Source organism: Saccopteryx bilineata, chromosome 9 (assembly GCF_036850765.1).
Source record: "Saccopteryx bilineata isolate mSacBil1 chromosome 9, mSacBil1_pri_phased_curated, whole genome shotgun sequence".
NCBI classification, from domain to species: Eukaryota; Metazoa; Chordata; class Mammalia; order Chiroptera; family Emballonuridae; genus Saccopteryx; species Saccopteryx bilineata.
Window position 1 is genome coordinate 10,355,463 of NC_089498.1, and position 27,699 is coordinate 10,383,161.

The following is a 27,699-nucleotide window of genomic DNA, read 5'->3' on the forward strand; positions in this document are numbered from 1 at the left end:
CTGTGTTGGTGAGTAGATGGGTGAGTCTGACAGAAATAGAGTCAGGGACAGATCGCCCAGAGAAAGGCTGGGAGAAGACTGGGCCGGCAGCTGCGAGATGATGAGAAGCACCCCCAGAGCAGGGTCCGAGTGGCAGCCACCAGGGAAATCCCGGGGGAAGAGAGCGGATGAGTGTGTAAGCCACGAGGGGCCGCCTGGCCAAAAGCAGGGCAGAAACAGACAGAAAGGAGGTGGATTTTTTGTTTGTTTGTTTGTTTGTTTGTTTTGAGAGCAGTACAGATGAGACCTTCTGGCCAACTAGTGGGCACATGAGGCGATAGAGAAGCTGGTAAGAGCTTAAAGTTACTGTCAGGGTGACAAGTGAAAAGGTAGGACTCAAGGCATCCTATGCCCATTCATTCATTCGTTCATTCATTCATAGGTCTCAAATACCTATTCTGTGTAGGAGGTGAGGGGGATGTTCTGAAGGGGGCACAGGCCGGGATAAAGATGGGGTAAAGAAAGTGGGGCCTCAAGTCAGGAGGACTTCCTGGAGGAAGGTGGTCAGACCCCATAAGAAGATGCTCTGCTTCAGGCTGCAGCTCTGGGCACAGGCAGGAGGCAGGAACAGGAGCCAGGTGACCGCCTGCTGCTTCATCTACAGCCCTAACCATAGGGACCAGACCAGAGAGGGTTCCTTGGTTTGTGTCCTGCTCTGCCCCATGACAGGGGCTCAGATCACAAGGAAAGGTGGATTTTTAGACTCAAAGTGAACTTTCATCCTTTGCGCCCATTTGCTTGAAATCTCTCCAAGGCTCTGAAGGATAATTGTCACCTTGTTTCTTGAAGACCTGGGGAAAGTACAAGGGTCAATAGTCTTATCATTATAGGTGCCTGGGGACAAATCTGGGTAGGGAATGCCTGAGGACCTGGACAACATTCTCCTGACCTCAGGATTCTGAAGTTAAAAGAAGTAACACCTGCGACTAGAACACCTAGAAGATTCCCCAGGACGCAATGGCCCCGTGGTTAGGAGCACGGACTCCGCCCACGTCTCACCGGCTGAATGACCTCAGACAAACCCCTTAACCTCCCTGAACCTGTTTCCTCCTTTGCAAAATGGGGATAATCGTATCACTTGTCCTTCAAAGAGCTGTTGAAGAGAAGAATGAGATAATGTATGTGAAGAGCCTGGTACACAGTAGGCGCTCAATACACGGTAACACTCATTAGAAGCCAGTTATGTGCCACACATGACTGCAGGAGGGTCCTTCAGTCCACAGCATGACTGGCCTGTCCTCTTCAAAAGAGTGAGCATTGTGAAATACAAAGAAAAACAAAGAGCTATTGTAGACGCAAGGAAGCTAAAGAGACGTGACAACCGAAAGCCACGCCTGACCCGGCACCTCCTTTTGCCACAAAGGGTATCATTGGGACCATTGATAAAATCCCGCATGGTCTGTAGATGAGATAGTTGTATTGTTTCAACATTCGTTTCAAGGCGAACCTGGTGGATGAACATTGTGGGGTGCACAGTGAGCCTCTGCGGGCCAGTGAGTCTCCCTGTTGCGGGGGTCCCCGGAGGCTGTGTCTCCAAGCCCGGGGCAGGGTTACCATGAGTGAACAGAATGCAGGTTGGACATCTTGTCCCACCAAAGAGCCGGGCCAACGACTTACTGACAAAATAGGTGTTCATCTCAGAGAACAGAATTTCCAAGTGGCCCCGTGGCCCTTTGCCTGGGTCACCACTGAGGCCCCCGAGTGGAATAAACCAATGGTGAGGCTGGCCCTGCCCAGCCTCTTGACCAGTTTCTCACTGGGCCTCAGGCAAATAGTTAACCTGTGTCTGAAACCTACCCAGCCACCATGTGACATGAACCCAAAGTGTGAAGGATGGATGGGCACTTCATGGTGGAGGAATGCGGCCCACAGCTCAACTCACCCCAGCCCAGCCTGCCTAACAGGTTGGCAGCTGCCAGGAGGGGCCCCTGGGCAATCCCAGGCTGTTCTGCCACATGGATGACCTCCTGGGGGACTTCCCTCTTGAGTGCAGAGGGGCAAAGTCACCTCTGTCAGCCTCCATGAGTCACTATGCAGCCCCCTCCATCCTGTCCCTCCTAACGGAGGCTACAGCCCCCCAGCCTTGAAGGGCTCAGAGGAGGTTAACGGGGGTTTGCACACAAAGCTTTGAGCTCCATCCATGAAAGCCTTGGACGCTGTGATTATGGCAAAGATACAAGCTTGCATGCGGCAGACTATTAAACACCGTAAAGGAGGACGCCACTCCGCCAAACTCCCACGACCACTGTGGGCCAGTTGTGACTCAGGCCCTGGCCTTGGCCACCTACTTAATTTAGAGGCACGGCAGCTGCCCACCCAAATTAGCTGGCCCTTGTTCAGCCTCCACCCCGTCCTTCACATGCCTCTCTCAGCTCAGGTTCTGTTGAACATCAGGTTGGTGTGTTGCCCTGTGGCATTGTTGTCTTGCTTGCTATTTTTAAGCCACACAAGTTCAAATGGTACAAACTCAGGTGAAAGGAAGTCTCCACTCACTCCTGACCTCTGTCCCCATGTTTGCCCGCTCTGAGACAATCATTGCAGCCAGTGGCTGGCTGATTCCCAGAGATGGTTTCCAGGTGGAAGCCCCCGCTGAGCAATGCCTCGTCCCCCCCACAGATGTTGACACAGCTCATGTGCTGTGCTGAACTTTGCTTTTCTCGGTTCACCCCCTTGAAGAGCCCTGCACATCTCGTCGTGTTGCAACCACAAATGATGCTTCCGGAAACGTCTCTGTGAAGGCTCTTTAACTCTCCCTTACACCTTAGGCATATGTATTCCTAGACGTGAGATTGCTGGTGTTATTATTTTTAAATTTGGGGGAAGCACCACCAACCTCTTTGAGAATCGAATGAAGAACAAAAATCATCTCTCCAGAACAAAGACCTATGCGATTATTTTGCATTTCTTTTCTGGAGGGAGGCCCAGAGCGGCACATTAAGATGTCCTGGAATAGGGGGAAAGACTACGTGTAAAACGATTTCCTCCGACCATCGCTTCCGTGCGTGTGTGTACATGTCGGCTTTGACTCAGTCGTTACACGGAAAGCCACCAGCTGGTTCCGCTGACAGCCCGCGCAGCTCAGTTCAAATTCCAGAGGTCAGATTCTTTACAACATGCCGTCCACCAGGGTACATACCTCTCACAGTCGCTGCGCCCCTTGACATCAGATCCCCAGGACCTGGTGGCGGAGCCAGAGTACCGGCCAGGGCTGCTCCTCACTCACTGCGGCTCGGCTCGGAAGCACTGGGGCCCTGGGCCTGCCGGGGACCCCGCCTGCAGCTGCCGCCTGGGGACGGTGAAACCGGAGCCCGTCCCGGGAAGGCTCCGGAGCTCACACACTCAGCTAGGTATTAATATTTTATGCCCCAGCCAGTAGAGGGCTCGGGCTAACGAAAGTTTTCTCTTCAGGAAAGCACTCTGTACAGAGAGCCCAGACTGCACTGTCTCTCGTTCGGCGTTCACATCAGACGACAGGGATTCCGCAAAAGAAAAGCTGAGAGGAAACATCTGTGAACACATCTGTGAACGGCCTGTGGCTGGTCCGAGTCTGGCATCAGGGAGCTCAGGGTCTGACTTCGGTGCCCTTGGGAGCCAGGAGCTTCCCTTGGGCCCTGGCCACAGGACATGGTGGTGTCCAGCTGGCTCTAAGTCCGAGGGCACTGCCCACAGTGAACACATGGCAAGAGCTGAAGCCAGGGAGCCGAGGGCCCTGGCTGGCCGCCTCCCAGGCCACCTGACGGCGCCTGACACAAGGTCATCTCCATAAACCCAGAGCTGGGCCCAAGGGTCACCCGGTGCCTGGCACAGAGGAGACACTCTACACCTGTCATCGTCCCCTTCCTTCCCTCTTTCCCTCAGTGTTCTTGGTGCTCAACTCCCTCCAGAGCCTCACGCTGCCCGTTTGATACCTACAGGGGTTTTCGGGATGACAATTTCCCCAGTAACATGGAAGAAGTCGCCAGCTTGGGTCTCAGCAAGCACGAGGCCATGGGTGGTCAGGAACTCCCCCTGCTCCCTTAGCTACAAACCTGCCAGTGGGTAGAGAACGTGTTCCACGCTTTGGAGAAGATGAAACTGGGGACTCCCATTTCTGGAACCCCACGTGCATTCTAGAAGGTTCCATCCTAAAGGAGAAAGCCATTTTGCCATCTGTGGCTTGTGCACCAAGAAAAAAACCGAAACCTAGTGGCTACTGTGCACTCATTACCTGCCAGGGAGCAACGTAAGCATTTTCGAAGTGTTAACTTATTTATTTTATTCCTGCTAACAAGGACGTGAGGTAAAAGCCTAGGGTTATCCCACTCGGATCTGTGATGCAGGCAGCCCACCTCTTTGCCAGGGACCCTGGGGGCTTGTCCTCAAGCAGCTCCTGACGGGGCATTGGGGGGGGGGGAGCTCTGTGTCCCTCCTCTTCCTTACTGTCTTCATCCTCATGATGGATCCCCCACTTCCACCCCACGTGCCTGTCACTGAACAGGTGGTTTATCCAATGTCACCTCTGCACTTGGCCCTTGAGGTAGGAAGTATGGTGCTGTCCCCTTCCCAGGCGAGGAGGCCACACGAAGCAACCTGCCCACCGTCGCCGCAGCAAAGCCAGACCTCAGCCCGGGGCCGTGCCGTCTCCGGAGGCCAGGCCCTCACCAGCCACTGCACGTGGCAGCCCACACGCAGAAGGGGCCGTGAGGAAGCAGAACGAGTGGGGGAAAGGCCAAGGACGCAATGTGGGCGTCAGGAGGGAGGGTTGTGGCAAAGGCTTGTTATCTCTTTGCCAAGTAGATCTGCTCGTTATTGTCTCCCTGAGGGTGGCACCCCTGCAGAGACAGCCTGGGGGAGGGCCCAGGGGCTCTCGGCTGGGGTCCCAGGCTTGGTCCTTGTTCCCAGCTCTGCCCCGAGAGAATGGGTCTCTTCATGGGCCTAGGCGGAGAGCGGGCTCCGCCCTCACATGGGCTTTAATGCTGTGAAATGCAGGAGGGGGAAGCAGGGCCAACAGCATAAATTCTACCCAGAGTGGCCTTTCAATACACGCCAGAGGAGCAGCCCACTCTCCAGGGGGGCCTTCACACCCCCTACAGCCACCCTCGGACCCCACCCCAGCAGAGGACAGAGACGGCAGCACCTCCAACTGAACACTCACTCGATGCCAGGCCACGGGGCTACCTCTATGCCAGCCACTTGCAAAGGCTTACAGCACACAGTGCCCCTATACCCAGTAAGGGTATTATGGATGAGGAAACTGAGGCTCTGGAAAGTCAACCACTAGTTCAAGTTTCTCACAAGCCAGTAAGCACAAGCCAACTCATCCAGTCGGTGCAGTAGGCACTGTGCCCAGGACCTAGAGTACTGTTAGGGGCCCATGGAAATGTCTCAATTTCACTTAAAGTCAGAAGGAAAATCAACTTGGGGGGCAAAGAGCACGTTTCCCCAACTGCATTGTGCACACGAATCACGTGGACTGTGATTTTAAATCTTTTAATATAAAAGTTATAACTTATATAATATAGATACATTGTATAAATAAATATATATATAATTTGATATGCTCATTTTTATTCCAATGGAGTAGTAAACTATATTTTTAGATTGTACTTTTTAATGGAAGGAGGGGCCCACAAAGGCAGAAGTGACTGGAGCCCACGAACGTTACCATGCTGCCCTCCCTCAGTGAGCAGGACTTGAACTCAGATCTGTGCTCCCCTGAAGGCCAGGCTGTCAGAGAAACACCCAGGGCAGTCCCGGGAGCCGAGTGTGCACCTGTCCCTGGGAAGGCCACAGCGGCTCAGCCGTGGACACTCGGCCTGCCGGCCACTATCCCCAATGGACAAGCTGCATGGTCTCAACTCCTGACCTTCCGAGAAGCCAGCCGTTGGAGGAGAGGAGCCACATTTCAGGGGCTGAGTCATTCACGGGGGGAAAGGTGAGGACGCTGGGGCCCTCCCCTGCAGGTGCCTGCGTGGGAGCATCAGGAGAAGAACAACAGCAATCGCGGGAACAGTCCAGCCTCCAGCCTCCCCCCTCCCCTGAAATAAAACAACAGGCAGCCTCCACCGACCAGGGGGGTGTTCAGCCTTTGAAAGTCCAGGGTTGGCTGGAGTGGACAGAGAGCCTTGGCTTTGGCATCACACAGAACTGGCTTCAGGTCCTTACTCAGCCATTTAGTTTGCTGTGTGACCTTGAGAATATGACTTTACCTGTGTGACTCTGTTTTCCCCTCTAGAAAATGAGGATAGTAACATACACACACACACACACACACACACGGGTTACAGCAGGGGTCAGGAACCTATTTGGCTGAGAGAGCCATGAACGCCACATATTTTAAAATGTAATTCTGTGAGAGCCATACAACCACCCGTGTACGTAATACATTATCCAAAAAAATTTGGTGTTGTCCCAGAGGACAGCTGTGATTGGCTCCAGTCACCCGCAACCATGAACGTAAGCGGTAGGAAAGGAATGGATTGTAATACATGAGAATGTTTTATATTTTTAACATTATTATTTTTTTTATTAAAGATTTGTCTGCAAGCCAGATGCAGCCATCAAAAGAGCCACATCTGGGTCACAAGCCATAGGTTCCCAACCCCTGGATTATAGTAAGAATTGCCAGAAATGAAATGCTTTCTCTATAGAAAAGCAGTTGCAATGGGTAAAAGCCAGAGGAATCTTCTTTTGTTTGGGGAAGAAAAAAAATTGATCCCAACATCCCTAGGGCCTTGAGTAATCATTATGCTGCCTGCTTCCCCAAGTCATTGATAAATTTGGTGAAGCCACCAAAGGCACCATCACGGAGGCCACACCCTGAAGTCAGCCTCCTTTTCCCTCCAAGTCTTTGAGGGAACAGTTGAGACAGGAAGTAGTGACCTCACTGATGGAAGGGGAGCGTCGCTTTTAATTAAGGCGTCACCTGTGTTGGAAGTGCACACGTGAGTGTGGCAAGTCCAGGATTACACAACCCGAGGCAGAAACCACCACACGAGACCGAGGCCTGAGGGATGGGCACACCCAGGGTTCCTTCCAGGTGAGCAGCGCTGTCACCCAGCAGGTGAGCCGTCTACCGCCAAGCCAGGCCAGGCTCAGCTCAGTGCTGATTACAACCGTGTCTGCTCACACCAGGGAGGCTGAGTCCTGGGAACCAAACAGGGGAGTTCCTCAGGGGGTTCCACACACACTAGGCAGGAGGAAGCCTCCTCAGATGACAGCCCCCTCAGTGTCACCCCCAGAGCAAGCCCCTCCCCCAAAGCAATGCGTTTTCAAACTGCACTTGCATGTGTATTAGCTGGGATGTGGCTAAAAAATTCAGCTTGCCCTGGCCGGTTGGCTCAGCGGTAGAGCGTCGGCCTAGCGTGCGGAGGACCCGGGTTCGATTCCCGGCCAGGGCACACAGGAGAAGCGCCCATTTGCTTCTCCACCCCTCCACCACGCTTTCCTCTCTGTCTCTCTCTTCCCCTCCCGCAGCCAAGGCTCCATTGGAGCAAAGATGGTCCGGGCGCTGGGGATGGCTCTGTGGCCTCTTCCTCAGGTGCTAGAGTGGCTCTGGTCGCAACATGGCAACACCCAGGATGGGCAGAGCATCGCCCCCTGGTGGGCAGAGCGTCGCCCCATGGTGGGTGCGCCGGGTGGATCCCGGTCGGGCACATGTGGGAGTCTGTCTGACTGTCTCTCCCTGTTTCCAGCTTCAGAAAAATGCAAAAAAAATAAAAATTAAAAATAAAATAAAAAATAAAATAAATAAAAAATTAAAAAATTCAGCTTAAGATTCAGTGGCTCTTGAGATTCTGCATCTCTGACCAGAGCCCGGGTGACTGACACTGATGCAGCTGGTGAGAAAAAGGACCCAGTCGGTTCTCTGGTCCCACGCGACACCTGGGGCTTCCCGTCACCGGGCAGACCAGGGAGCCCTGAGCAGTTGGCAGGCCAGAGCTTGGGTTTCGCAGAATCAGCAGCACTGCTATAAACTAGGTCCTTGTGGCTTATTTTTGGGGCAGTGGGAGAGATGGGATACAAAATGAATTAAATGTAAAAACGTTTGTGGCACAACAATTTACTGAAGGGCGAATCCCCTCCCCCAGCATAGCCACTTGCCCCACACCCCTTGAGGGAGCTAGCAAGATTCTTTGGTGGTGTTTTGTTACAGAGATTTTTTTTTAATTTTTATTTATTCATTTTTAGAGAGGAGAGAGAGAGGGAGAGAAACAAAGAGAGAGAAGGTGGGGAGGAGCTGGAAGCATCAACTGCCATATGTGCCTTGACCAGGCAAGCCCAGGGTTTCGAACCGGCGACCTCAGCATTTCCAGGTCGACGCTTTATCCACTGCGCCACCACAGGTCAGGCCTGTCACAGAGATTTTTAAATTACAGCTAATCGTGAGGTCAGATGCTGTCCTTTTGAAAACGAAGGCACTGGATAAAGTCGATTCTCCTCCCATCCCCCTTCTCCGAACCCCGGCCTTAGGACCGCCCTGCTCCTGCTTATGGGAAAGGACTGTAAAAGAGAGATTTCTGCAGGATCACCTTGGAGTGGCTCTTTTCTTGTATAAAAAATACAAGCCCGGGAGCCCAAAATGGGGGAGGGGACGGTGACTCTGGCAGGTGCAGTGATAAAACAAAGGGAAGTCCCTTAGTCTCCCCATGAACTCCACCAGCACCCCCTCCCCTAATTCCTGAACACAGACAGCTTCGCCATAGCACTCTGGGGATGTGGGTCCAAGCACCCTAGGGGGTTCCCGGCACTGGGGACAAGCCCTGCACTGGGGACCGGGGCCGTGCACAAAAACGAGGCAGCCAGGCAGGGCTGGACCTCAGAAAAGAACTTCCAGACACATCCCAGGCTCCTTGTCCCAAGCCTGCCCCACCTAGAAGTGCCTCCCATGAACAACCTCCACCCCCTACCCCAGGATGCAATGGCTGGGACACCCATGATGTCAGCATCAGAGGCTATGACACTGAAATGCTGAGACCCTACTCTTGGGGTCCCCTATTCTGATGACAGCAGGAAGAGGAGGGGACCTAACATTATCAAAAAGGAATTTATGGCCAGCCCTCTGCAAGAGAACTTGGGGCCAGAACTAGAGAGCACCAACACCATTTTTAAAGTGGTGTCGTACCCACTGCCTAAAGTTTAGTGACATTCACTATTTAGGAAAGCCTTTACCATTTTACTTTTAGAGTCATGCACATGCTGTGGTCTAGGAACACATTATCAAATCAATTGATAAAAATTGCTGAAGGTTTCCATCTGTTACAAAAATCTTATGGAGCTCTCCTTGTTTCAACTGAGCTAGGCCTAGGAAACGCCAGTTTCTCCCTGAGCAAACAGTGCTCCCTGACATTATTTAAATACGCACACATATGCACGCACGCACACACCTTGTGAAGGTTATACACATTACACAGTGCATTCGTTCTTCAGGAAAATATCCACCTTGATCTTTGTTTTTAAGTGTTAAAATTCTGAGATATCTATAAAATAACAATCCCCTGAGATGCCTTCTGGGGGAGGGTGCCTCTCTGCCGCCCCCCACTCTGCAGAGGTGGCAGTGAGGAGCACTGTCCCTCTCCTTCCCCAAGGGCACAGGTCTGGGAAACCCTGGGAGACACCTGTCTGGAATAGTACAAATTCGGAGCATTAAAAAAAAAAAAAAAAAGCAACCAAAAAGTTTCCTTCTTCTCATTGCCTCTTCGCCAAGACTGCCTGGGCCCCTGCAGGGACTCGCCCTGTGAGTGAGAACAGAGGGTGATACCCGCTTTTGCCCCAGCCCTCCATCATGGGGGGATGACGACCTCTCCCCAACAAGGCACTTTCACTCCGAGATTGGAGTTGATGATGAACAATTTCACCATTATGTTTTGGCAATAGAAAAAAAAAAAAAAGAAGAAGAAAACTTTCAAAAACAAATTCACAGACACAGACAACAGAATAGTGGCTACCAGAGGGGAAGGGGGTGGTGGGAGGGCAAAATGGGTCAGGGGGTCAAATGGTTAGTAACAGGAGGCAACCGGACTTCGGGTGATGAGCCCGCAATAGAGTGTACAGGTGTGGAATGACCATGTTGTACACCAGAAATGTACACGATGCTGTTAGCCAATGTTACCTCCATGTAAAAGGAACTCGATACTAAAATAGTTTTTTTTTAAATAAACAAAATTGTAAAATAGCAAAATCAAGCTCATTTCTCAGCGGAGGGGTTGGGGAATGAACGTGTGTTTATTACAGCCCAGCCGGCTCAGAAAGGTGAAGCTGGAATGCGTCCCAAAAAAAGCAGCGAAGACACGCGTGAGGCAAGTTCGAGCACACGTCTTCCAACTATGACACTCTGTGACAGCACAAGTTTCCTTTGCGGGTTCCCTGAGGTGACCGGCATGAATATAATAGCAGCAGTCACCTCTTGGTTGCATCCTACATCCCAGCCTTTCCTATGTCATTTCAGCAAATTATCAGAACAGCCCAATGGGAGATGACTGTTCTTGTCAATCTCGGTTTCACCGACTAAGAAAGGGAATGTGTGATTCTAAGTTTTGAGGTTAATAAAACTCGATTCCAACCTAGGCCCCTGTCTCCAGGCCCTGCTGCTCCCAGGCCACTCTGGACTCGAGTGAAACCCGGCCCGGCCTGTGTACCAGTCCTTGCTCTCAGGCAACCCCAAGGTGGCAGGCATTTTCTCATGGATCTTGATCAGACTCTAAAGAGCTAAAACCTCCTGCTCAAGAAGTTGGAAAATGTATTCAGGTTCAAAAAAGGAATTAACAGTACAATTTTCTGGTCTTGGACTGAAAACCATACCTCACTAAACTATCCCAAAAAGGCACCAAAAACCCCACAAAAATGTATGCTCTTGCTCCGAAAGCATTCTCCCAGCTCTGTGTCAGCCCTCTAAAGATGCGTCTGTTCTGTTAGTCTTTATAAACTAGTGACTATAGTGGTGAATGCCTGCATGTATGTGCGTGCTTGCGTGCATGTGTGCGGGTGTGTGTTTTGAAAGGGAAACAGAGTTGGGGAAGGAGGTAACACCTTAAGAATTCAATCAACTCCCATGGGGGGAAAAATGATTACAAGCTAAAAATGTAGCAACAAACAGATCAGGTTTCCATAGCAACCATTTAATTGACATTTTCATTTTCCCAACATTTGTTCTGGGCAGGTGTGGGCAGCTAGTGTCCTTGGAAAAGAGTGAGGATGAGGCTGTGCCCATTTCCCGCAGTTCATAAGGGAAAGGGCTAGTGCTGCCCCCAGATGAGGCCCCTGGAATTGGGGTATTGGACAGTCCCTGCTCAGAGAATCCTGGGTCTCCAAGCACCAGTGCTGGGCAGAACATCATCACCATGTGACAGACCTAAAGGTGATGCTATTCTGAGCTTTCTCATTGCATGAGTGGGACGCTGAGGCTTAGGTGCAGGGTCACGTGGGACCACCGAATCCTGCTGGTTGTTCCACACTGGCTTGTTAAACAAGGGGCAGGTAGGAGGGATGGGACGGGGGGATATGAGGTAAGGAAGCAGCGTAGCACAACTGAACTCCATCCGCAGAGCAGGGTCATCTTTTCTCTCTCTGAGGAGCAGTCCGGCTCTGCACCAAAGCACACATTGCCAGCGAATCTGTCGCCAGAGGACAGAGAACAGAGACCTGGGGGGAAGGGGGGGGGCATCATCCTCCCGTTCGGTGATCACATACGAAATCCAATGCATATGTACCCTGCAAGAGCAGCTGATGTTTTAACTAGGCTCCTAGGCTCCCCCCCCCCCCACACACACACACACACACGCGCGCGCGTGCGCGTGCTCTGAGACTCAGCATCCATGCGCCCTGGGCGCTGCCCTGCCCCGCAGTCCTGAGGCAGCCCTGGCTGGGTTCTTGCAGCCTGGATGCTCACGGAATGCTAAACACACCCCAGAGTTCCCTACACAGCCACCTGGTTACAGCTCTGCCCGCGCTTGTCTGCGGCAAGTTCTCTCCAAGGCGAGGCTTCCCGAGCAGGCGCGTGCAGCTCCGCCGGCTGGCCGGAAAATACGAGCCGTCAGCACCTCGTTGTCACGGGGGCAGGAAAATCTTTAGGTAGAAAATATTGTTTTGATGATTTCCCCGGGAAGAAAGAACAGGCTGAAATTGCTATGGGGCAGCAGCTTCCTTTTTTTTTTTCTTTTTTAAAATAAAAGCATCATGCTGTCCATAAGCCCCCCACCCCGAGGTGATACGATATCAGGGATCTGCGAGATTCATTTCTTCAGGAGTATGACGTTGTCATCTCCGTTTCTGGAACCGCGCCTGAACCTTATCGTAAGTCTCATCACAGGTCTGTATCGTCTGTGAACGTGAAAACCAGACAATCGGCACCAACGGGTGCAGATGCCTGAAGCTCTTGGCGGAAGGGCAACCTGGTTGAAATAGCCCCTGGGAAATGTGGGGGAGGCCTGAACAGCCCCGTGCAGGGGAAAAACTCAGCGGGCCTCTTCCTAAAAACTGAACACAGCATTCTGGGAAATTACTCTTATTTGGAGTAGTATCCCACCCCTACAATAGTAAATACTCTTTGTAATTGTCTCTGTAACTGAAAAACCAAAAAAAAAATTTTTTAATCCTACAAATTGGTCACCTCCCGCATTGTCATTCTCTTCATTTTATTTCTGTGACTTAAAAATATAGGCCTTTTTTTTTGGCTAATATTAACATTTTATGCTTCGTACTTAAATGTACATAAGTATCAGGTTTGTTTACCCAAACTTACTCAGATAATAGGCTTTTTGGATTTTTTTCCCCCCTTAGATCTCAAGTTCCATGATATTTGAACAATTTTGGTCTTTGCTGATTTGACTGTTTCTCTAATACATTTAGCACTTTCTTTTTCATCATCATTCTTTCCCACGGATGATGCCACTGTTAGCTGTCTGACAGACGCCTTGAGTTGACTCAGACTGGATTGTCGCCTCCGTGACCTGCTCCTCCCCAGATTTCCCAGTCGCAGTAAATGGTCACAGTGGCTCGAGCCAAAATCCTAGAGCAAGTCTCCTCCAATCCTGGCCATCAGCAAGTCCAGTGGGCCCTCCGTGTAAGACGACGTTGAACCGGACCATCTCCCACCACCCTCATCCTAGAGGGCTTCAGAAGTCACCTCTCTAGGCTCTCTGTGTCCCCAACCCCTCCTCCCTCCCGAGGCAGCCAGAGGGACCTTGTGAAAGCACAGCCTAGGACAGGTCACTCTATTCAAGTCCTGCACTCAGCAAATATTTGCACACTTTCTAGACCTTGAGTTCTTGTCAGGGAAAGGACAATCAACAGACTTAAGGAATGACGTGTACCTTGTTCGAGGATAGGAGAGCTGTCGAGAAACCGAACCCAGAGAGGGAGTCCCCGCAGTGTGGCGAGTGGCGGAATTCTTTCCGGTTCTATAAATAGGGGGTTGCAACTTTAGATACAGTGGTTGGGGAAAGACTCACTGAAGGGGCATCTGAGACCTGAAGGAGGTAGGAGAGCAATCCATCTAATACCTGGGGTGGGGGGGACAGTCCTCCGATGGCTCCTTATCACACTGAAATAAAACCCGAGTTCCCTTCCGTTGCCCATGAGGTCCCATCCGATCTGCGCCCTCGACCCCTCAGTTCTCCGGCCACGTGAGCCTCTTTTGAGTCTGTCACCATGCCACGCTCTTTCCCATTTCAGGTGGTCCTCTGTCTGGGATACACTGTTCACCCCTTCACACACACACACCCCTGTGAACGGATTTTAATCGGAAGCAGAACCAGTGGATATGAAATGGAAAATCTCGCGCATGTGCTCTCAGGAAAACGGCATTTAGGAACCTGATTTCCTCTACATGCCCTGTTTACAGAAGACCCAGACTTCTCTCCTGACCAATGAACATTCTCTGAGAACCCCTCCCCATCCTCCAGCCAGTGAACTTACTGCTTGGACTCTGGCCGGACTTCCCCCTTTTTAGCACCCTTTGTCCATAAACAGAGCCTGCCCCAAGCTCTGTAGGGACTCTCACGTAGCTTGCTATATAGTGTGTGTTTCCTGAACTGCAATTCCTCTGCTATTCCCGAGTAAACTCACCTTCTGGTAATTCCAGTTTGCCTCAGTTTACCTCTTTATGTAGACTGACATCCCAACCCCCATCTTCCTTTTCTCAAAGCTGGTTCCTGTCCATCCTCGGATCTTAAAGATGTCCCTTCCTCCGAGAAGCCTTCCCTGGCCACCCTGCGCCTCCCATCACCTGCCCGCTTTCTGAGTTTTATTCTCACCGTGGCTCTTATCATCATCTGAAAAAAAATCTTATTTTCCGTCTGCCTCCCCTACCGGAAATGCAAATTCCAAGAGAGGGAATGGGGGGGCCTGTTCACAGCCTGGGACAGAGCATATACAGTCGATACATATTTACTGAGTGAAGAAATTAATCAAGCAGAGCCAGATAATGAACTTGTAAATAATTAATGCAATGCAGGGCAGCAAAGTGGGAATCACTCAAAAATGAATCACCGCCCCCCCCACCCCCAATTTAGGCTCTTCCATTTTATCCACAATAAGAACAAGGACAACAATAGCAATAAAAAAAATTCAATAATAATTCAGTAATTTCATTGCATAATTCAACTCGCTGAAACGGCTCAATAGTGCCATAACTTGGGCATTCATTTGAAGCCCTTGCCATTTACTATTTTTTTCATCCTCGTGACAACACAAGGAGAGACGGTCTATTATTCCCACGTTAGTGGGTCCAACAACTGAGGTTCACCGGTAAGGGTTTTCTGAAAGCCAATATGGAACAGAGTCGGGATCCCAGCACAAGGCTACACAATTACATTTAAATGCCTCTAGAACAGCATCATGGAGCACTCATGAGTGCAAGGAACCAGTGTAACAAGGATTTTCAAAAACAGATGATCTCACAGGCAAACCGGGAGGGTTCAGAGAAAAGGACTTTTGAAGAATTCTAAACTACTTGAAAGAGGTCCCACCACAGTATCGTCAGGACGTGAATATGAACCGGCATCTGGTGAGCGCTCAGGGTCAGCAAGGCCCTGGGCTATGCACTGTACACGCGTTACCTCATCGCCACGTATTATCAACCCCAGTTCGCAAATGAGGAAACTGAGGCACGGAGCGATTAAGGAACTTGCTCAAGGTCCCAAGGCCAGGAAGTGACAGAGCTGAGTACTGAACTCAGCCCTGGCTGTGCGGATGCCTGTCACAGGAGACACTTAGCACTCTGCGGGGTGGCTCTGGTCCGTCAGCAGGAGCTTTCGGAGTCTAGAAAATACTAGAAATGTTTTATCTGACAACCTTCAGCTCTATTTGCAGGCCTTGAAGGAAAGCACCTGTTCTCCATCCTGGAGAAGGGTCTAACCTCTACAGGCACTGTGAACCTCGTGGCAATGTCTTCTCCCTCTGCCACTTACCTGGGAGCCATGGACCACTGTCTCGGAGACCAGGATGCTTCCTGGGGATGGGGCTTCAGGCTGGGCGAGAACAGCTCCATTGGAGGTGCCGGGGCCAAGCCAGTGCCATCCGGGGGCCTCCTCCCGGCCTGTGCTGGGATGTCTCTGCCACTCTGCCCTTTGTCCCCTCCACAGGGCCCAGCTGTTGGAGCTAAGCCGCACCAGAGCTGGGACCACAAGCATGGCAGCCGGGGCTCAGCTCACCCTGTCAGGCTGTGGGAACAGAATCTTCCAAACAGGAGTCTGGACTAGCCCGTGCCCTGGAATTTTCTGCTTGGTTCACCAATTCCTCACTGGACCAGCAGTGGCTTTGGTGTTGAACAAGGCGGCATTCAGTCTGCAGTCCAGCAATTAAAAGGCTTGGAGGGCAGGGTCCCCTTCAGTTTCCAGGGGATGAGGTGGGTCGCAGGCAAGGGTCTAGAAATGGTGTTCTCTGAGGTTTCTAGCCAGCAAGGGTCCACTGTGGTCCATACGATCTTGAGAAGAACTCAAATTATGATAGCAGGGCTGGTGAGGGGGGCACAGAAATAAAGTTAATAGGCTCCTGACATTTAAGTCGGAACTCGAGACATCCAAAATGGAACCCTGATTTCCATCTACCCTCCCAAATCCTGCTTCACCCCCAGTCTTCTCACCCCAGCTAATAGCAGCTGCTCCCTTCCCGTCACCTAAGTGGAAACTCTGTAGCTATCTGGGTCTCTCTCTTCCACACCCCACATCCTGCCACTTATAACTCCTTCAAATATTGTCCACAATGTGACTTCTCTCACCACCTCCACTGCACTCACCATCTCCTCATGGACGCCTATAATATTCCCTGACTAGTCTCCAGCTCCAGCCCCGACTCACTGTTGTCCCTTCTCAACTCATTGGCCAGGCCATCCTGTTAAAATCAAAGTCAAGGCCCTGGCCGGTTGGCTCAGTGGTAGAGCGTTGGCCCGGCATGTGGAAATCCCAGGTTCAGTTCCCAGCCAGGGCACACAGGAGAAGTGTCCATCTCCTTCTCCACCCTTCCCCTTCTCCTTCCTCTCTATCTCTCTCTTCCTCTCCCATAGCCAAGGCTCCATTGGAGCAAGGTTGGCCCAGGCGCTGAGGACGGTTCCATGGCCTCCACCTCAGGTGCTAGAATGGCTCCAGCCGCAATGGAGAGCATCGCCCCCTGGTGGGCATGCCGGATGGATCCTGGTCGGGCCCATGTGGGAGTCTGTCTGACTGCCTCCCCCCTGCTTCTAACTTTGGAAAAATACAAAAAAAAACCACCAAAGTCAAAACATGTCATTCTCCTGCAAAGACCCTCCGATGGCTCCACAATCGCTCTACATCAAAGCCCACATCTGACAGCAGCCTGTGAGATGTCCCAGCTTCCAACCTTCTGCTACTCTCCGCACTGTTCCTGACATCCACTGGACACCCCCAGGGCCTTTGCACAGGCTGTGTCTTCTACCCAGGACCTCCTTCCCCAGATAGCCACACAGCTCCCTTCCTCCCTGCCTTCACCCCTGCTCAGATGTCTTTTCCTCATGGAAGCTCGTGCTCATGTATTGAAAATGACACCTCCTTCCTCATCCCTCGCCTCCCAACTCTGCCCCCAACCCACCAGACGCCAGCACCCTGCTCTGGTTTTTTGTTTTTCCTTCATAGCACGTAGCACCTCTGACATGTAGTTATTCATTGCACCTGTTGTTTACAGTCTGCAGTCCCCTGTGAAGGGAGAGAGCACACAAGGGGGCTGTCTGTCTTGTTTGCCAGTATATCTCGGGCAGCTATACGGGTCCAGCATGTGGAAGGGGCTCGGTAAAGATCTGTGAAGTGAAGGGAAGGCCCTGCGAGGAATGGGGTTCCTGGTGAACAAAGGGGAGAAAGGGACCAGAGGACATGTTTTGGACTTTCCTGCTAGGGAGGTGAGATGGGGAAGAGGGGTGAGGGAGGGGCTGGAGACCATGTAGGCACCCCCAATGTATGCCCCACCCCAACTGTGAAGGGACATCCTTGACATCTAGGGGCTGGTAGCCGGGTGGAAGGAGAGCTCCACGCCTGTCTCCCGCCCACTGGGCTCTCAGCTGCCCTGAGAGCACCTAGGACTCCCGGCTCCAGGCTGGGGGAAGTAGACAGAGCTGAAGGACATGTCTTTCCCTACCTGTGACCTCCCAGCGGCCTCCAACCTGGATGCAGGGCCTTCGAGGCACCCAGCTTCCTAGATACAAACATCGATCGCTGCAAGTGAACGACGGTAGAGAGAGATTCTAACAGGTGACAGGTGTGAGCTCGCAGAAGATGCGGAATGTAGTGTCCTTCTGGGAAGCCACGTCCCCCGGGCCGGGAGGGTGGCTCTCCGTGCAGCCCTGGCCAGCGGGAACTCTCATCAAACCCTATCCGTTAATGAATCTGGTCACGGACAGCCTGTCCTCCCTCCCCTCTCTCCCTCTCTATCTGGGTGTTAAGGGCTAAGCAGATTAGCAATGTCACCCCCGTGGCTTTATTCAGAACCATCCACATTCATTCCCTTCCTTCTGACGGGTCCAATTTCCTTCCCCGATTTCCTTCCCCGAACAAATGGCTCAGGTTTGGGTTTTGAGAAACCTTCTAGTTAAATGAATTTCATGAGCTGGACTGGGACCTGGGGTAACTCTTTTAAGAGCAAGACAAGGAAATGACCGACAAAAAGGAGTTTGTTTCCCTTTGCGATTCCAAATAGTCTGTGCGTCATACACAAACAGGGTCACCCCGTGTTCTGTGATAAGCCCCAGAGGCAGGTCTTGGAAGGACACATGCAGGTGCTAGGGGTGTCTGAGAGAAGCCGGAGACTTCTTTTCCTTCATGGTATTGCTCGAGAGTATATATCATACTTTTAGGTGCTAGAAACAATGTTAAAACACTCTGAAAAATTATTGTTGGAGCATCTTTGTTGTTAATTTAAAAAATAATAATAGTTCAGAGGCCAACATTTTATCAGATCATCATTTTATATCTAATGCCTTGGAATCACCATACATTTGGGAGAGAAGCTTGTTTTGTCCAATCTGTTAGTATGATGCCCTTGGGAAGAGGTGTCCTGGCTTGGGTGTTACTTAGTCATTGTTTTCTTTCACGTGAAGCTGGAAGTAACAAGGAGTGATTCACTGACTGAAGAAGGACCACACAGAGAGCTGGAATTCAGGACCTGCACGAAGAGGTGCCAGGAACCTCATTTCCAGCGTACAGCCCACTAACGCGGCTCCTTCACAGAACAGAAGCCCTAGAACGACAACACGGCATTTTCAACAAAAACACGCGCCATGTCTTAGGACATTGTGCTCGTGATACCTTCCCGCAGACTTAGAGAAGAACAGCAGAGGTTTAGACATACTCTTTCAAGGTCAGACAAATTCTGTTTGTTTGTTTTTTTTAAAAAAAGAAAGATATTCAGTTCCCTGGAGGCAACAACCTGAAATTTGTTTTGTTTTCAAAGGAGAAAATTGTTCACGTAAAATTAAGTTTTGTGAGAGAATTTCTGTGATGATATAAAAATATTGTCTCTCTTTTTCTCCCCTCCACGAACGGTTAATCCTAGAATCCTAAAAAGGTTCTCCCATTTGACATCATGATCAGTAACCCACTTCTCCGTGTGCCTTTCCACAAGCAGGAAACAAGAGCATCCCATGATCGCCTGGCGCAGGGCTTAGGAGAGAGGTTAGCCGTAAGCCTCCGAGGTTTACACCTGTAGTCTGAAATCCGGCCCCATTGTTGGAGACAAAAGTCCCGTTAACCGGTTCAAGGTGATTCCCATTAGCAGTTCCTTAGGTAATTGGTGGTCTCTCCGTCGAAAGGGTCAGTGGCAGAGAAGCAGAGCAGTGAAACCCAGTTTTCACTCATCGATGTATTCCCTCCAGACCGGCTTAATTGAGATAAATTACCTTGTAGATAATGACACCACAAACGTACGCACACCAGATCAATGGAGGTAAACATCCTGGGGTGTGTATCGTGACGGCATTTACTTTGTCATTACTGATAGACTAATTTCCAAGCACTTGTTAAAGTGCCCGAGCGCATGGTGGCGCTTCTCCAAGCATCGGAAAGTCAGTATCGTTTTGTAAACTACAGAGCTGGCACCCTTTGGTTTGTGAAGGGAAGGATGTAAACTCACTGAAGCTGGACAAGAAGATATTAGGCAGAGGTGCTTAGGATGCATGCACAGCATGATGTGGAGACTCAAAGGATTTCCAGTGGGTCACCCTTGTTGGTAATGGGAATTCTTTTTTATTTATTTATTTATTTATTTATTTATTTTTGTATTTTTCCGAAGCTGGAAACGGGGAGAGACAGTCAGACAGACCCCCGCATGCGCCCAACCGGGATCCACCTGGCATGCCCACCAGGGGCAAGGCTCTGCCCATCAGGGGACGATGCTCTGCCCCTCCGGGGCGTCGCTCTGCCGCGACCAGAGCCACTCTAGCGCCTAGGGCAGAGGCCAAGGAGCCATCCCCAGTGCCCGGGCCATCTTTGCTCCAATGGAGCCTTGGCTGCGGGAGGGGAAGAGAGAGACAGAGAGGAAGGAGGGGGGGTGGAGAAGCAAATGGGCGCTTCTCCTATGTACCCTGGCCAGGAATCGAACCCGGGTCCCCCACACACCAGGCCGACGCTCTACCGCTGAGCCAACCGGCCAGGGCCGGGACTTCTTTTATTAAGTGAGAGGAGGGGAGACAGTGAGACAGACTCCCACATGCGCCCCAACAAGGATCCACCTGGCAACCCCCATCTGGGACTGATGCTTGAATCAACCGAGCTATTTTTAGCACCTGAGGCTGATACACTCGGACCAACCGAGCTATCCTGGGCACCTAGGGCTGATGCTCAAACCAATCAAGCCACTGACTGTGGGAGAAGAAGCAGAAGAGAAGGGGGAGAGGGAGGAGAAGAGAAGTAGATGGTCGCTTCTCTTGTGTGCCCTGACTAGGTATCAAACCCTGGATGTCCATATGCCAAGGTGATGCTCTATCCCAGGGGTCGGGAACCTTTCTGGCTGAGAGAGCCATGAATGCACATATTTTAAAATGTAATTCCGTGAGAGCCCTACAATATGTTTAACGCTAAATACAAGTAAATGTGTGCATTTTATATAAGACCAACACTTTTAAAGTACAATAAGTCTCTGAATTCTTTTTAATAACGTCGTTATGCTATTGCTAACGAATGATGAATAAAGTACTTCTTACCATTAATGCAACTTCTGGTGCTGCATGGTTTTGCTGATGGCTTTGTAGTCTGGTTGATACGTGGTGAGGTTAAGCTTCATGCAGGCGTTGAGACTTCCATCCATTAAATGTGATCATAGGTTGGTCTTAACGTTCTTTAGATGTGAGAAAGTCTGCTCACATGCATACGTAGAGCCAAACATTGTCAGTACAGCAATATTCATCCGCTGCAGTGTGTGGTATGTGACAGGAAGCGCGTTCCAAGTTTTGATAGCTGGTCCACGAGTTGAAGTTTTTTTCATTTCTCCCCACTTGTGTTTGCTCGCCAACTCTGCTTGCTGTCGTGCAAGTCTTTCCAAATCTTCATTCAGTGACTTGAACTTATTCACCCACATGTCTGAGGCCTTCAGGTCAGCAGCTTGTAGCTCAAAATCTCTGACGGAGACACTGGAGATGTAACTCAAGTCGGCGCTGTACACTGCATACTCGTGTGGATGGGTGATGAACTTAAAAAGACGAGTGCGCTCACGAAATTCTCCAAAGCGCGCTTTGAATGACTGCAGGAGATTAGATGTGAAGCCCGCTAGCTGCTGGAGATCAAGATGTTGAGCAGGGTCACTTGCTGTGCGTGCATCTTTAAACTCTCCCAGTTTTTCAAAGTGTAATAAATGACCTGTTTCAATGTCAGCAATGAAGAGTTCCAGCTTGTTTTCAAATGCAAACACTGCTTGTTGAAGGGATAAGACTGTATTTCCAACGCCTTGCATTTTCACATTGAGCTGGTTCAGATGTTCAGTCATGTCCACGAGATAGTAGAATTTCAGGAGCCACTCAGTGTTAGGGAACTCAGGATGCTCGACGTTTTTATTTCAAGAAAAGTCCGGATTTTGCTCAGACAAGCCACGAAATGGCTGAGCACCTTCCCTCTTGACAACCAATGCACATTGCTGTGCAGAAGCAGACCAGGATAATTATTCCCAACTTCATCCAGCAGTGTTTTAAACTGGCGATCATTTAAAGCTCGGGCAACAATAAAGTTGACCACCCGAGTGACCAGAAACATCACCTCACCAAGCTGCTCACAGGTCTCTTTTAGCCTGACCTGTGGTGGTGCAGTGGATAAAGCGTCAACCTGGAAACGCTGAGGTTGCTGGTTCAAAACCCTGGGCTTGCCTGGTCAAGGCACATATGGGAGTTGATGCTTCCTGCTCCTTCCCCCTTCTCTCTCTCTCTCTCTCTCTCTCTCTCTCTCTCTCCTCTCTATAATGAATAAATAAAATCTAAGAAAAAAAAAGAAATAAAAACATAGAGGCATACTATGTGTAAAGAGCTTCAATAAATGGAGCATTACCAGAGGATGGGTCTCTTTTCATGTTCACAAGCGCTACAAATTCTGTTTTCCCCACCATGCACAGAGCACCATCAATACACACCGAAATAGGTTGATCCATCGGTAGATTTTTTTCTTTAGCGAACTCAGTGAAAGACTTGAATAAATGCTCCCCTCTTGTTGTCTCTTTCATAGGCAAAACAGCAAGACTTTCCTCACGTAGTGTGTCACCGACAGCATACCTTGCAATCACGCTGAACTGGGATAAATGGCTTACGTCTGTTGACTCATCCAAAGCGAGAGAAAAGAATGGTGCTGCATTTATGTCCTTCACTTGTGTTGCCTCAATTTGATTTGCCATCATGATGGTACAATCGTGAACAGTTCTTGCCGACAGAGGCATGTCTTTTATTCATTTGATTATTTTATCTTTATCCGAAAAGTCGTCAAAAAGTTCATTGGCAACATCAAGCATGAATGTTTTGGCATACTCCCCATCTGTGAATGGCTTTCTGTTTCTCACAATTGCTAAAGCACCAGCAAAGCTAGCCGAATTCCAGTCACCTTGTTGGGTCCAAACACGGAGTTGTTGCTGACTAGCTTGCACTCTGCACAGTAGCTCTTGACATGCTTTCTTTCTGCTGTCCCCCGCTGGATATTTTGATGCAAATGTAGTATGGCGTGTGACAAAGTGCTGCTTTATATTTAACCGTTTCATTGATGCAATTTTATCATTACATATTAGACACACTGCAGAACCTGCTCTCTTCACAAAGGCGAATCCTTTGTCCATTCCTGCTGAAAAAGTACGATACTCCTCATCTTTTTTTCTTTTAGTCATCTTCTTCCTCAAAAGGGTTCCTGCAATTAGCTAGCTGACTACTTGATTAAAAGGAGGGAAGTTTACTTCCTGACCTCACAACGACCCATGTACGTTATGCATTATCCAATATAAATTTGGTGTTGTCCCGGAGGACAGCTGTGATTGGCTCCAGCCACTCGTAACCATGAACATGAGCGGTAGGAAAGGAATGGACTGTAATATTTGAGAATGTTTTATATTTTTAACATTATTTTTTTTTTATTAAAGATTTGTCTGTGAGCCAGATGCAGCCATCAGAAGAGCCACGTCTGGCTCGCGAGCCATAGGTTCTTGACCCCTGATCTAGAACTTCATGTATGTCAGTTGCGAGGAATTCCCTCTGTTATTTTGTTGAAATTTTTTCTCCCCTCTATTTTCTGGGTTCTCTCCAAAATTCTCTTGGGTTTGTTTTTGGAATTCTTGATTTGAGCCACCTTGCTCTCTTCTTCCATTTTTCTTTTTCTTTCTTTCTTTTTTTTTTTAAGATATTGTTTATTGATTTTTAGAGAAAAAGGGAGGTGGGGGAAAGAAGCATCAGGTCATTATTGCTTCACTTTTAGTTGTTCACTGATTGCTTTTTGTATGCGCCTTGACTGGGCAAGCCCGGGGTTTCAAACCGGCGACCTCAGCGTTCCAGGTATACGCTCTGTGCCCTGCGCCCTCAGCGTCCCAGGTCTACGCTCTACCCTGCGCCACCACAGGCCAGGCTTCTCTGCCATTTTCACCTCTTTCCTTTTGCTCTAGCTCCCGAGAAATTTCCTCAGCTTGATCTTCCAACCCGCCTACTGATTTTCCCTCTCACATGATATTTTTTAATTCCCCAGAGATTTTTCTTGGGTTTTTTGTTTTGTTTTGTTTTTGACCACTCATTTATCAAGAGCCTGACTGCCTCTCATCTCTCTGTGACTATTAATTATAGGGTTTCTTTTTTTCCTCTTTCTCTTTTGCTGCCTGGATTGTCTGTTTTTTCTCTCTCTCTCTTTTTCCTGTATTTTAAAAAATGTATTCAATTTATTTAAACTAAAGACAAAAACAGTTCGCTCATTTCTCCCACCACCACCCCCACTTAGCATAATGTCCTTGAGGACCATCATTGTCATGGCCCAACCATGCACTATGGTTTTGTGGTTTTTTTAGAATTATTTTCTTTTATTTTTATTTATTTTATTTTATTTATTCATTTTTTTAGAGAGGAGAGAGAGAGACAGAGAGAGAGAGAGAGCAAGGAGAGAGACAGAGAGAGAGAAGGGGGGAGGAGCTGGAAGCATCAACTCCCATATGTACCTTGACCAGGCAAGCCCAGGGTTTCAAACCGGTGACCTCAGCATTTCCAGGTCAACGCTTTATCCACTGCGCCACCACAGGTCAGGCCTTTGCACTATGGCTTTTATTTTCATTTCCCTGACAACTAAGGAGGTTGGTTATCTTTTCATATGTCTATGGGCCAATTTTTCTGTCTGTTTTGTTTTGGTCTCTACTTTTTCCTTAGAGACTTCCTGTTGGCACTATTCTTGACTTTCTGTTCGTATATAAGGGTGGGGCACTACAAAGTCAGTCAATTGGAAACCTTAAGTACAGGTAGAGCTTGTGTTGGGAGAACTCCCTGCCGGGTGACGGAATGGGGACCGGGACCTTTCACTGGAGGGCTTCCGTTGCTAGATTTATTAGGTCTTTTTATGTGAGCTGGTCAATTTCCCCAGAAACGAAGAGTCCCATCTCCTGCCTGGGTGGGGTATAATCCTGGCTGCCAATATTCTGAGACCCAAGAGAGGGAGGGGGGAGGCTGGAGATCCCATTGTTCTGAGTCAGAGTTTCACAGACATCCCTGTTCCGGGTTCCGAGCCTCGTCAGCCCACGTCTCGGTTTCTCAGTTCAGATTCCTTAATGTCTTCTGTCTCCTGCTGTTTCTTCTTCTAGTACCTTCATTCTCATGGGTTTTTACTTTTCAAATCCTATACAGTCATTTCATTTGGGGTCAGGAATGGATGGAAATACATCCGTGTGCTCCAGCCCCCTGCTTGACCAGGGGGGGGGTCTCACGCATTCCTCTTTTACTGAGAGAGGTTTCGAACGAGGAGCCTAACTGCTCATATGAGGCCAGCACCGCCGGTACCAACGAGCCTGCCATGTTGATACTAGGAACACCAGTGACTGACCACGTATTATAAAATCCATCTGCTAAACATATATCCAGGCTTCAGTTTGAAGGCAGGGAGGCACAGGCCACTTTCCCTTTGCACTTATGTCTTTCTAAGGATCTCCAGTAGCCCGACCTGGGGTGGTGCAGCGTCAACCGGGAACGCTGAGGTGGCCAGCTCAAAACCCTGGGCTTGCTTGCTTAAGGCACATAGGGGAGTGGGGAGTTGATGCTTCCTGCTCCTCCCCCTTCTCTCTCTCTCTCTTTCCCTGTCTAAAATGAATAAATAACAATCTTTAAGGGTCTCTGGAAGGAGAAGCATATTCTCCTGGCTGTTGCCAACCTTCCCCAGGAAACAGTGACCTTGGAGGTCAGGCATTGCCACCCCTAAGATGCCCGCTCTTCCTCCGTGGCAAAGCCTGGCCTCGGATCCCCTGACCTCAACCTGACCTTCTGAGACTCTTCTTTCATTTTTCAAGCCCAGAGTCTCCTAGGACCCTCCCAAACTTCCTCTTTCTCCCTTTTCAAGTTTCCTGACACTTCGAAAGCATAGAAATTTCGCTTCTTTTAGTCCCAGGATGCCTCCTTGCACAAGCCAAAGGCCCATCAGTAGAGTCTCCCCGGGGCGAAGATCGGTTGCCCCTCACTGAAGCCTCCTCCGCCCCAGAAGAGAGGCAGCCGCAGCCAGTTTTAGGTTTTTGCTTTGTGTTGTTTTTGCCTTTGGCTTCATTTGTTTAAAAAAATTTTTTTCTCCCTTCCTGTCATACTTCAATACTAGAAAGGCGTGCAATGTAAGTTTTGTGTCCTCCTCATCCTAAAAACAAAACACAGACCATGACAGCCAGCATTGTCTCCCTCCAGTGTTCTGTTCCATGTGTATAATTAAATGTCATTTACTCTCTATTGTTCACTAATTCACAAGCATGCCTTCATGCCTTCCTTTTTTTTTTTTTACCCTCCCCGCCCTTAACGATTTAAATAAAAATACATCCTGGAATTCTCAAAACAAATTTAACTCTATGTGTATCAAGACACACGCATAGAACACATTCTAGAATGTATTGTTTGGTCTTTATGAGAAAGGAAAAGAAACAAGAGGACCCCTGCACCTTGCACGTTTATAGAGTCTTAGCAGAGGGGAGGGACCATGGCCGCTTCTCTGTTTCAGAAAAGTCTGGAAACAGTTTCTATTCTGGAGAAGCCCAAGTTAGATGTCCAGGAAGCCGGCTGCCCTACAACTAACCTCCCTCTGCGTGGGCAGCGAAGATCGTATTAAAAGCCTGGTCCCGAAGAGGAAAGGCCAAGCCCTTCCAGAAACGCCGAGGCTAAAAGCACGTTTTCCATGCACCAAAAAACAGTTATTTCACCAATGTATCTCCTCTGCTTATTTTCCCCCATTTCCGCTACCCAATTTAAGAAAAGGCTGTATTTTTGTCCTCCCCACCCCCCACCTCATTCCCCTGAATTTGGTTAGAGCAGTTCAAATGGCATGAACGACTTCAGCTAGGAGTATAGCGGGTGTTAGATACTAATTATAGCCGCCTCCAGAAACCCCACCAGGGGGCTCCCCCATTCTTCTGAGCTGACACTCATCCCAAGATTATGTTGTAAATATTGACCTTAGAAGCTTCCCTCACACAACTCTCCCCACACCCCCAGAAGGCAGTCACAACAGGGTGGGAGGGGGCAGCTGTGTACGTAACTAAAAACTCCGAACTGTTGGTTTCATTTCAAAACATATTACATATAAAAAAATTTTTAAATAAAATAAAGCAAGCCTGACCTGTCGTGGCGCACTAGATAAAACATTGACCTGGAATGCTAAAGGTCACAGGTTCGAAACCCTGGGCTTGTCTGGTCAAGGCACATATGGGAGTTGATGCTTCCTGCTCCTCCCCCTTCTCTCTCTCTCTCTCTAAAATGAATAGATAAAATCTAAAAAAACCCACAAAAAAACGAACAAACAAAAATAAATAAATAAAGCAAGGGTGGCAAATAAACATTTTTTTTTTTTACTTTCAGGGTGATTTTTATTAGATAATTGTCTATTGCTGTGCAAAAAATTACCGCCAAACTTAGCTGCTTAAAACAATAACCATATATTAGCTCATCATCTCAGAAGGTTGGGAATCTAGGAGTAGCATAGCTGGATGGTGCGGGCTCAGGGTCCTCATGAGTTTGCAAGATGTCAGCTGAAGGCGTGCCTGGGGCTTGAGGCTGCACTTCTAGGTAAACTCACTCTCATGGCTGTTGGCTGGAGGCCTCAGTTTCTCCTGGACGCTGACTCCCCACCCCCCGCCCCCCAGAGCGAGCTGTCGGCAGCTGCAGGAAGGAACCGCCTCAGCGCAGGTGACTAAGGGGCGCTGGCCAGGTGAACGTCCCTCAGCCCCTATCGAGGACATTACAATAAAGGCCGAGAAAAGTTTAGAAAACCAAACAGGGCGTGCAAATGAAATTAACTTACATTCCTTCATTCATCACTGCTCTCAACTTTCTATTCCCTCTCTAATTCTATTTCCGTGAAATTTTAGAGCATTTCATTGGCTGATCCCATAAATTGAGTGGGGTTGACCAGGGCAAACGACAGGCCTGGACGTTCTTCAGGGACACATGGCAGGTGGACCAAGCAGCCCGCACTGTCCCCACGGACACTCATGACACAGGGTCCACCGCAGTCCTGAGGGGCAGGAGGGCGGAAGGGTGCTGTGTGATCAGAAGAAACTTTTCCTCCA

At 49.6% G+C, this 27,699-nt stretch overlaps 1 protein-coding gene across 5 annotated transcripts in view; it reads right to left on the bottom strand.

The window, feature by feature from the left end:
* Positions 1-17,826, bottom strand: part of KIFC3 (kinesin family member C3) — a 65,635-nt gene extending 47,809 nt beyond the window's left edge. For all 5 annotated transcript variants that reach the window (XM_066244005.1, XM_066244004.1, XM_066244000.1 and 2 more), the window contains exons 1-2: positions 17,602-17,826; positions 15,426-15,971 (exon numbers count right to left, since the gene is read on the bottom strand). In XM_066244005.1, the coding sequence (XP_066100102.1) occupies positions 15,426-15,647 (222 nt within the window). In that variant the 5' untranslated portion in view covers positions 15,648-15,971; positions 17,602-17,826. The remainder of the gene's footprint in view (positions 1-15,425; positions 15,972-17,601) is intronic.
* Between the last annotated feature and the right edge of the window lie 9,873 nt (positions 17,827-27,699).